Raw genomic sequence first — 11,665 nt, forward strand, 5'->3', positions numbered from 1 at the left:
TCTTGACACCAAGGAACTTGAAGCTGCTCACTCTCTCCACTTCTGATCCCTCTATGAGGATTGGTATGTGCTTCTTCGTCTTACCATTCCTGAAGTCCACAATCAGCTCTTTCGTGTTACTGATGTTGACTGCCAGGTTGTTGCTGCGGCAACATTCCACTAGTTGGCATGATAAAGTTTAAGGGAATGGGGGATTCTCAGATCCCTGTAAACAATGAATTAAGTACTGACTATGTCTGTGACTGCAGCGTGTTTGAATAATGTCTCACAGCTGCCTTCTTTGGAGCAAGATGATTAAAGTTCGCCCAGATCACATAAGATGTCTCTGGGCTTTTCATACCTTTTGATTCTGACAAAAAGCAGTACCTGATGGAAATTAGACAGAACATTCTCTTCTTAATTAAAGAATAAATTTGACAGATGTTCTTATCTTTGTAATTAGGTTGTGGCTCCAGCCTTCCGATCCGCACCTTGTAAGGCATGAAAATGCCCAATGCTGGCCTCTCAGGCCTGAGTCGACATCATCATCATCATCATCATCATCATCATCATGTGGCTCCAGCAAACCAGGTAGGATATTCTTTTCTTTAATTAAGGTGACTGGAGTGTCTAACAAATTGATGTACTTTTGTATCAATAGTCCATTGACTTGACCGGAATGGTTATCAAACTGATTGTTCTTTTGTATCGGTGGCCTTATAACTTCTGACAATTCTGACATCAGGCAGTGAACTTGTAGAACCGCCGGGGAGATGAGAAAGGGTCTCTCCCTGATGTCGGGTCCAGGTTCACTCGCCGGCTGAGCTCGAAGAAATAAACGGGTAAAAAGATAAGTAACCATCTTCTTGTGCTGTCGTTATTTGATCCAGCAAAGTTATGTTTACAGGCATACCTTACTCCTGTACGCCCTCTCGTCACCACCTGAGATGCTACCAACAATGGTTGTATCATCAGCAAATTTGTAGATTGTATTTGAGCTATGCCTAGCCACACAGTCATGTCTATACAGAGAGTAGAGCAGTGGGCAGTGTTGATTGTCAGCGAGGAGGATGTGTTATCACCAATCCGCAAAGACTGTGGTCTTCAGGTTAGGAAGTCGAGGATCCAATTGCACAGGGAGGTACATAGGCCCAGGTTCTGCAACTTCTCAATCAGGATTGTGGGAATGATGCTATTAAATGCTGAGCTATAGTTGATGAACATCATCCTGACGTAGGTGTTTGTGTTGTCTACGTGGTCGAAAGCCGTGTGGAGAGCCACTGAGATTACGTCTACCGCTGACCTATTGTGGCGATAGGTAAATTGCAATGGGTCTAGGTCCTTGCTGAGGCAGGAGTTCAGTCTAGTCATAACAAACCTCTCAAAGCGTTTTACTTTTGTGAACCTCCTTTCAACCCTCTCCAATATCAGCATATTTTTTCTTAGATAAGGGGCCCAAAGCTGCTCATAATACTCCAAGTGAGGCCTCACTAGTGCCATATAAAAACCTCAGCATTACATCCTTTCTTTTATATTCTAGTCCTCTTGAAATGAATGTTAACATTCCATTTGCCTTTCTCATCATGGACTCAACCTCCAAGTTAACCTTCAGGGAATCTGCACAAGGATTCCTAATTCCATTTGCTCCTCACTTTTTTAAATTTTCTCCCCGTTTAGAGAATAGTCTATGCTTTTATTCTTTCTACCAAAGTGCATGACCATATACTTCCTGACACTATATTCAATTTGTCACATTTTTGCCCATTCTCCTAATCTAAGTCCATCTGTAGTCTCCTCTGCTTCCTACCCCTCCACCTATCTTCGTATCATCTTCAAACTTGGCCACAAAGCCACAAATTCCATCATCCAAGTAAAAGTCACAGGCCCAACACCAAACTCTATGGAACAACCCTGGTCACAGGCAGCCAATCAGAAAGGGTTCCCTTTATTCCCACGCTTTGCCTCCTGCCAATCAGCTAATGATCTATTCAGGCTTGTATCTTTTCAGCAAATCCATGGGCTCTTGTCTTGCTAATCAGCCTCATGTGTGACACACTGTCAAAGGAAAAGGATTCTGAAAATCCAAGAGAACAACATCCACCTATTCTCCTTTGTCTATTCTGCTTGTTATTTCTTCAAAGAATAGGTTTGTCAAGCAAGATTTTCCCTTTAGGAAACCATGCTAACTTGGGCCTATTTTACCATGTGCCTCCAAGTACCCCAAAACAACATCCTTAATAATCAACCTCAACATCTTCCCAACCACTGAGGTCAGACTCACTGGCCTATAATTTCCTTTCTTCTGCCTCCCTCCCTTCTTGAAGAGTGTAGTGACATTTGTCATTTTCCAAAACACCGGAACAATGCCATTATTTAGTGATTCTTGAAAGATCATCTGCAATCTCTTCGGCACCTCTTTCAGAACCCTGGGGTGTAGTCCATCTGGTCCAGGTGACTTACCTACCTTCAAAACTTTCGGCTCCCATGCACCTTCTCCCTAGTAATAGCAAATGCACTCATTCCTGCCCAAAGGAACACAATCGAACTTCCAGCATACTGCAACTGTCTTCCACAGTGAAGACTGATGCAAAATACTTCTTCAGTTCATCCACCATTTCCTTGTCCCCCATTACTACCTCTCAGGCATCATTTTCCAGTGGTCCCATATCTAGTCTCACCTCTCTTTTACTCTTTATATATCTGAAAAATCTTTTGGTATCCTCTTTGATATCATTGGCTAGTTTTCTTCATATTTCATCTTTTCCCTCCTTATGGCTTTTTAGTTGCCTTCTGTTAGTTTTTAAAAGCTTCCCAATCCTCTAACTTCCCACTAATTTTTTATAATATTATGTGCCCTCTCTTTTGTTTTTACATTGACTTTGACTTCCTTTGTCAGTCATGGCTGTGTCATCCTGCCTTCAAAATGCTTCTTCTTTGGGATATATCGATCTTGCGTGTTCTGAATTGCCCCCAGAAACTCCAGTCATTGCTGCTCTGCCGTCATCCCTGCTAGTGTCCTGTTCCAATCAACTTCTGCCAGCTCCTCTTTCATGCCTCTGTAATTCGCTTTACTCCACTGTAATACTGATCTAGTGTTGGCACGTGACCAAGTGGCTAAAGCGTCGGTCCAGTGATCTGAACGTCGCTAGTTCGAGCCTTGGCTGAGGCAGCATGTTGTGTCCTTCAGCAAGGCACTTAACCACACATTGCTCTGCAACGACACCAGTGCCAAGCTGTATGGGTCCTAGTGCCCGTGGAGAGGGGAGACTTGCAGCATGGGTAACTGCTGGTCTTCCATACAACCTTGCCCAGGCCTGCGCCCTGGAAAACTTCCAAGGCGCAAATCCATGGTCTCACGAGACTAACAGATGCCTATAAAATACTGATCTAACTGATGCATTTGACTTTTGCTTCCCCCTCTCAAACTGCATGGTGAATTCTATCACATTATAATCACTGTCTCCTAAGTCTTCCTTTACCTTAAACTCTGTAATCAAATCCAGTTCATTACACAACACTCAATCCAGAATAGTGATACCCTAGTGCTCCTCATGGCATGCACCTCAAATAGCCTTTGACAACTAAGTCCAACTCCTGTCCTGGCAGAACTGTTTCTACTGACAGAAGAAGGGGCGAAGGCGGGTCCTGGAGCCTTAAGACCAGTGCTTCAGGTAGATGGAGCTCGTCAGCCTGGGAAGGCAGTCCATCTCAGACAGGGAAAACTCTGATTTCAAACCTCCACTGCCTTGCGGCCATACCCACTCATGGGAAAGGCTTCGGGAATAAACCCTGAGGAGAATTCCGGAGCTGGAGTCCCTAAGGCAGTCCGACGTTGTCTTCAGCCTCGTTCTGGCAACTCCTGCGATGACACTGGTGCCAAACTGTATCGGCCCTTGCCCTTCCCTTGGACAACATCGGTGTCATAGAGAGGGGAGACTTGCAGCATGGGCAACTGCCGGTCTTCCATACAACTTTGCCTAGGCCTGCGCCCTGGAGAGAACACTTTCTCATCGCCTCACCGCACAGACGCTGCTCTAACACAGACTGAAGCAGGACTTTACAGGCGCAGATCCATGGTCTTGCGAGGCTAACGGATGCCACCGGCCTAGTGAGACCACAAGCTGCTCAAAAAGCCATCTCGTAAGCATTTTACAAATCCTCTGTCTTGGAATCCAAAATCAGCACAAACCTGGTTTTCCTAATCTACCCATGAATAAAAGGTCTTCCGTAGTTCAGATGAATTGTCATTTGATCCCATAGCCTTTACACTCAGCCATTTCTTGATATCATGTGGTTGTGGTCAGGGATCTACCATACAACAAAATCAAGTCATCATCCATCGGACATGCTCGTGAATGCCTCAACCTCGTCTTGAGTAGTTACCTGCTGTGTCCCACCACTTATGGCCTCTCCCAGTTTACCACCATTCATGAGTAAACGTGGTGTGATTGCAGGACTTCAACAAAATCCTTTCTTTGGGAGTTCGCTTGGCTCTGCCTGTCACATGCTGTTCGACTGATATGTATTCCCATATTACAGCTTCACTTAGCATCTTTAGATATACTTTATTAACCTTCTAGTTTGATAGCAATGCTACAGTGAAAAATACACTAGGCCGTTAGATTACAAATTACAATGCTCTACAATCTATCGCAGATGACTCTTCGAGCTGCCAAATCTATTCGAGTCTGTCATGCTTGGCCTAACTGTCCCAGAACAAAACAGAAAGTGTATGGGAATTTGTCTTCACAAGGTTTGGAAGCATTGATTGTGTGGGCAGCCAGAAGCTTTTTCCCAGGACTGAAAAGACTAACATGAGGGGGTTGGCTACTTGTGGGTTCTCCGATGGCACTGGAGGCTGATCCAGAATATTAGGATGGATCCGTTAATGGAGAAAGCTTGTTGCTAACTTTATCTGATGTGGGGAGGCTGCAGCTACCACGCAGTCCTTGGCAGGTTGGGGTCAGGATCCAGAGGCATGGAATGCCAAAATGACTGGGGACCCTTCACGCTGCAGCCTTCCTCCGCCTTCATTACAGTTGTGATGAGTCATCATCTTTCACCAGTTTCTGATCTTGCTTAGATTGTTCTCTGTCTGGAACCTCTCCCTTGACCTTACTTTACCACCACAGGAAACTCTACTGGGAGCTAAGCATCAGATGGCTAAACTTCAGACAGCATCACTCTCAGTGATCTCAGCAGCTCACAAGCTTCTACACCACCAAAAGGTGTAGAAGTCTCCGCAAGAACTGTGTGGTAACTTCATCCTATCATGTCATGCACAGATTCAACTGCTACAATGGACTGCTAATGCAGTGTACGCTCATCCATTGTACTGGTGGACATGACCTTCAGGATTGTGTGTAGCTTGGTCAGTGCAGCTGCTTGAAAGCCACCTTGGGCAAGGTAACTGTGGAAATCAGTAGGTTTATCAAAGATGTCGGTCAAGGGTTTGTCTCCAGAGATGAGGCCACCTTCAGTGTGCAGGAGCAACACCTTGTATTCTATCTGGGTAGCCTCCAACCTAATGCATGAATATCCATTTCTCCTTCCAGTAAAAAAAATCTCCCTCTCCCTCTTCCACTCTTCCCCACACTGGCCTCGTACCTCTTCTCACCTGCCTATCAACTCCACCTGGGCCCTTTCCTCCCCTTTCTCCCATGGTCCACTCTCTTCTCCTATCAAATTCCTTTCTCTCCAGCCCTTTACTTTTCCTAACCACCTGGCTTTACCCATCACCTTCTTGCTATCCTCTTCCCCCTCTCCCACCTTTTTATTCTGGCATCTTCTCCCTTCCATTCTAGTCCTGAAGAAGAGTCTCATCCCCAAACGTTGGCTGTTTATTCATTTCCATAGCTGCTGCCTGATCTGCCAAGTTCCTCCAGAATTTTGTTTGTTGCTTTGGATTTCCAGTATTGGCAGAATGTCTTGCATTTATAGCATATTTCCTGCCCTCAGGCGTATGAGAGAACCATATGTGTTTTTAACAACAATCCATTTGTTTTTGTAGTCAACATTAGTTGTGATTTTTTTCCCCCCAAAATTCCAGACTTTTAACAGAATTTAAGTTCCAGGGGTGCAGCAGTGGAATTTGAAACCAAGCCTCTGGATTGCTAAATTATTAGGTAGTGTTAAGGGTGGGACAGTAGCATGGCAGTTAGTACAATCACTCTACAGCACCAGCGATCACCAATCGAGGTTCAATTCCCGCTGCTGTCCAGTAGGAGTCTGTACATTCTTCCCATGCCCTGTGTAGACTTCCTCCCACATTCCAAAGATATAGAGGTTAGGGCTGACGAGTTGTGGGCATTGTATAATGGTGCAGGGTGGCAACACTTACAGGCTGCCCCAAACAAATCCTCAGACTATGTTGATCACTGATGCAAGGTAACACATTTCACTGTAGGTTTCGATATATATGTGACAAATAAAGCTTACGTTTATCTTAATCATTCACAGCCAACATTTTCTAATCCTATGACCAGCATTTATAAACCAAGCATCAGAAGAAAATAAACACATTTTTGATTATTCAAAGACAACACAAGGGAAATCCACAATGTGGATTTTCCCTGTAAGACAACACAAGAGAAATCCACAATTCTCTGTCCCAGCTGACTGAAGATACTTCAACAACTAGAACTGAAGATGGAAATCAATACGATTTTTGTCAATGATATGGAACACTAAACATTAACTTAAAGTCAGAACAGCCACCACCAAGCACACCACATACAAGAACAACATCAAAGCTGAGATAAAACACTGTGATTGCTGAAAGACTGAAATTTGGAGACACGTTAATTTAGCATTTGGATGACTGAGCAACAGAATTAGAATGTCTCTCAATCCACAAATGAGCATTTCCAACATTATCTATACTTAATGTTTAATAAAAATACACTATCGAGCTAAGTAAAATTGCCAGGACTTCACCGAAAGGATGTAACATTAACCGCAACATTCTTCATAATTTGAAGTCCCTCAAAATCCAGCTCTATCTTAAACAGCTTACAAATGCCTAATTTATTTTTTTTTTCCAAAAATACTTTATTCAGAAATATTACAAAATAAAAATAATTACATACAGAAAAAGAAAACCATTCGTTGACTGTGAGTCCTTATTCAATACAGTTATTAACAATAAAATTTTGCGTTGACTCTGTTCATTTACAAATGAAAGATGTTTACAGTAAATCATGCGTTTACTCTCAACTCTTGGTCAAGTGTTAAGACTTATTAACAATCAAAGTTTTCAACAATAAAGGCAGGCAATGGCTCTAATACTTTCCCAAATTAACAATTGCACCCACTCCTTGGGCACCATGTTGATTATCTGTCCACACCGCTGATGAGGGTAGGTTTCCTCCCCACCCAACCTCTCCCCCTCCTACGGGTGATGAACGTTAAACTGCGGTCCTTCCCCACCGGGCCTTCGCGGTGGCTGCACCAAGTTTGAGTGCATCCCTCAGAACGTACTCCTGCAGACGAGAGTGTGCCAGTCGGCAGCATTCAGTCACGGACATCTCCGTCAGCTGGCAGACCATCAAGTTTCGGGCCGACCAAAGAGCGTCTTTCACCGAATTGATGATCTGCCAGCAGCACCGGATGTTGGTCTCCGTGTGCGTCCCCGGGAACAGCCCGTAGATCACGGAGTCCTCGGTAACGCAGCTGCTGGGCATGAATCTTAGTACTGTCCCTTCCATTCTCTTCCACACCTTCTTTGCGAACCCACAGTGTGCAAAGAGGTGAGCCACCGACTCCACCCCATCACAGTCCTCCCGTGGGCAGTGGGGTGTGGAGGAACTGTTCCGGGCGTACAGGAGGGATCTGACTGGGAGGGCCCCTCTCACCGCCAGCCAGGCGAGGTCTTTTTATGTACAGCCTATGAAAACAAGCAAGTTTATTGGAGGCCGGTGGAATGGGTTTGCCAACTGCTGTGGGGTTGCAGCCAACCTCTGCTTTGTGGCAACTTGGTTTGACTTACAAACTGTTCAGACGAAGAACCCTGCTGTAACCTGGAGAATGACCTGTGACAAATTCCCAACAAGACAAGTGCAACTGTACAAAAAAAGCAACACTAAATGCTACAAAATTGAGCACTGCATGACAGTATTTGGCATTTTTATATAATGAAGAGGTATGTCCAGTGGCATATGCCTCAACTTACAAAAGAATACAAATAAAATGGAAAACTCCACCATTCAATTTGAGCCATAGAAAGGTGCAACACAGAAACAGGCCATTCGGCCCATCTAGTCCACGCCAAACCATTTAAACTGCCAACTCCCATTGACCTGCAGCAGGACCAAAGGCCTCCATACATGAATGACCCTTCACTATCCTGCACATATCACATATTCCTTGATTATATGAACACACACACAATCACACATTATCTCACTGTCATACTCAGGGACTGAGTCTCCACAGTTGGCTTGAGTAGATATTACCAAAGATTCATTACCCACCAAATAAAGAACTTTCTTCTATCCCAAACAGGCAATCCTTACTTTGAGATTATGTCCTAAGAAGAAACGATCCTTACCAGCCTAAGTACTTTGGACAATTCCATTTGATCATCACTCATTCCTTTAAATTGAGAGTACAGGCACAATCTCCTCTTAAAACAAGCCCAGCATACCTGGACTCAATCCAATGAACCTCTGTTGTACTTCCTCTGTCACAAGCACACCCTTCATTTGGCAGGGACCAGACAAATCATCAAGGCTCCATATAACTGGAGCAAGACACTTGACCCTTGAAATCACATCTACTGGCACTAACAGCCAACATAACAAGTCTGTTTAATTGCTGAAACTATACATTAGCTTTCTAGAAAAGGACAACAGGATACTTGGAGTAGCCGCAACTTTACCGAGGAGGGAGGCGTACCGGGGTGTATTTGAGAGCAAACTCTGGAATAGGACGTGGCGGCGCCAGGAGCCAGTGATGGGGGAGTGGATCCAAAGGGCAGTGTTGGGGGGGAGGGGACCAGAGGAGTGGCAGGGAGGCAAGACAGGATCGTGGGGATGGAGGGTGGAGGGTGAGCCCAGCACCGGGTCGGTTGTGTTGGGAGGGGGTGGACGTTTGGGGCAACGAGGCCGGTGGGGGGGGGAGGGTAGACAGGACAAGGGGGGAATGGGGTGCAACGACCGGATCCGTAACGGGAGGAAGCGGGATAAGATCGAGGTGAGGAATGGATCAGATGGGGCCGGGGGGGGCGGGGGAGGAGGAGGAACTAGGTGAGAGACTGGGGTGGCCGGGGCCGGACTGGAATGGAAGGGGTGGTGGAAACGACCTCGGAGGGACGGGGGTGAGAACCGGGATGAAGTGGAGGGTTGAGCGGAACCGGGATCGGGGACAATGTTGTCGGGGGGGTAAGGAATGGAGGGGAGGGTGGGACGGAACGGGGTTCGAGAGGACTGATGTGGGGACGGGAATCGGGAGGTCGATATGTTGGGGGAACGGGGATATGGAGCGGGGGTATCCGGGATCGAGGAGGATGGGGTGTGTCCCGGGACAGCACTCACTTGAACCTGCCGCCGCAGTGCTGACACGACTCGCCGACCCAGCCGGCCTGACACACGCACTGGCCGGTGGACGCGCTGCAGCTGCCGTGCACGCACGGCTTCTCGCACTCCTTGCCCTGGGCGCCGGGCCCGCCGCACAGGCACACGCTCAGCGCCGCCAGCAACAGCAGCAGCGACAGCCAGCCGGCCAGCCCGCAGCCCGGCTTGGCGAAACTTCCAGAAGGCCAGCCGGCCGCCGTGGCACAGGCTCGGTCCCGGGCCTCGATCCTCCGCTGCCCCACCGCCATGTTCTCACGTTTGGCTGCGATCCGCTTGCGAGCCCCGGGATAACGGGCAACACAGCGCCGCCTCCAGCTCCCCAGCGCGCCGGCTGCGACCGACTCCGCGCGCATGCGCCTCACTGCTACAACAACAAACCCACCACGTACAGCAGTGGTCCAGGCCATTCGGCCCGCGATATTATGCCAGTTTTGCACTGAACGTCCTCCTCCATCAGATTTCTGAACCGCCCACAATCACTACCTCGTTATTTGCCTTTTGCACTATTTTTTTGGTAACCCTTATTGATTGCACTGTACTGGTGCTATAAAATCTGATTTCTAAACAGTCCACGAACACTACCTCGTCATTTGCCTTTTGCACTTTTTTCTGTGACTTTCATTAACTTCTATGTCTGCCACCCTACCGGTGCCGCAAACAACAAATGTCACGATATATGTCAGTGATGATAATACATCTGATTCTGATTCTCCTGTGCATCATCGATATGCTGGCATATTCATGTGTCCATCTAAAAGCCTTGTAACCACCACCAGACCGCCTGCTTTCACCACTAGCCTTGATAACCCATTCCAGGCACTCTCTGAGTAAATAACTTGTTCTTCACGTTTGTTTTTATATTCCCCCCCCCCAAAACATTGGGGCTCTCTGCTCTCCAATGGAATTCTCAATTGATTTTGAAAAGCATAAACCTGCAGAAGGATCATGAAATGCTAACACTGTCATTCATATCAAAGAATTAACCTGCTGAATATTTAATACATTTTCTGTTTTATTTCCACAGAGTGTTTCAGGACCCGTTCCAAAACCACATCACCTTGCTCTGAGAATGTCACTGGCTCTGACTTAACTTGCATGAATTCAGAATCAGAATCAGGTTTCATACCGCTGACATATGTCATGAAATCTGTTGTTTTGTGGCAGCTGACAAGTGCAAGACATGAAATTACCATAAGGTATAAAAAGTAAATAAATAGAGCAAAAGAGGTATAACAAGGTAGTCATGAAGTTATAGAGCACCTCAGCACCAAAACATCTAATCCATGCCAAACTATTATTCTGCTTAGTCCTGCTGGCTTGCACCTGGACCAGAGCCCTCCATACCCCTCCTATCCATATACTTATCCAAAGCTTCTCTTAAATGTTGAAATCCATCACTTCTACTTGCAGCTCATTTCACTGTCCTGTGTGAAAAAGTTCCTTCATGTTTCCCTTAAGCATTTCACCTTTCACCCTTAACCTGTGACCTCTAGTTCTAGTTTCACCCCACCTCAGTGAAAAAAGTCTGCTTGTATCTACCCTATCCATAGTACTCATAATTTTGTACACCTCTAACAAAGCTCCCCTCAGTCTCCTATGCTCCAGGGAATAAAGTCCGAACCTATGTTCATGCTTTCATGCACCGTTCAGAAATCTGATGGCGTGGAGGAGAAGACGCCATTCCAAAAATCTTGGGTTTGGGTCTTCTGCTGTACCTCCTTGCTAATGGTCGTAATGAGAAGAAGGCATGTCCTGGCATGTGATGGTCGTTAATAATAGATGCCACCTTCTTGATGTACCGCCTCTTGAAGGTGTCCCCAATGCCGGGGCAGATGGTGGTGGAGGATCCCAATTGAAATTCCATCCCTCACATTTTGGATCAGCCAATGATTGCAACTAAACAGTCTTATACATTCCCATCATTCAGAGCTATTTTCCTTCTTCTGGTAACTTAGTTCAGTGCCTGCTATTTAGAATTCAGCTGATATATTTTGCAATTCATTCACCTTTGCTGACTTTTTTGGTCTGCACCAGGATGACTTAATAACAAAAAGTGCAGGAATTACTCAGTTGAGAGTTTCCATTCTTCTTTCATATTTCTGGCATCTGCAGCT

General features: G+C 46.0%; 1 protein-coding gene across 3 annotated transcripts in view; it reads right to left on the bottom strand.

The window, feature by feature from the left end:
* atrn (attractin) overlaps nucleotides 1-9,919 on the bottom strand; it is a 408,487-nt gene extending 398,568 nt beyond the window's left edge. For all 3 annotated transcript variants that reach the window (XM_072256711.1, XM_072256712.1, XM_072256713.1), the window contains exon 1: nucleotides 9,513-9,919. In XM_072256711.1, the coding sequence (XP_072112812.1) occupies nucleotides 9,513-9,904 (392 nt within the window). In that variant the 5' untranslated portion in view covers nucleotides 9,905-9,919. The remainder of the gene's footprint in view (nucleotides 1-9,512) is intronic.
* Nucleotides 9,920-11,665: the final 1,746 nt, after the last annotated feature.

This window comes from Mobula birostris, chromosome 4 (genome assembly GCF_030028105.1).
Source record: "Mobula birostris isolate sMobBir1 chromosome 4, sMobBir1.hap1, whole genome shotgun sequence".
NCBI lineage: Eukaryota > Metazoa > Chordata > Chondrichthyes > Myliobatiformes > Myliobatidae > Mobula > Mobula birostris.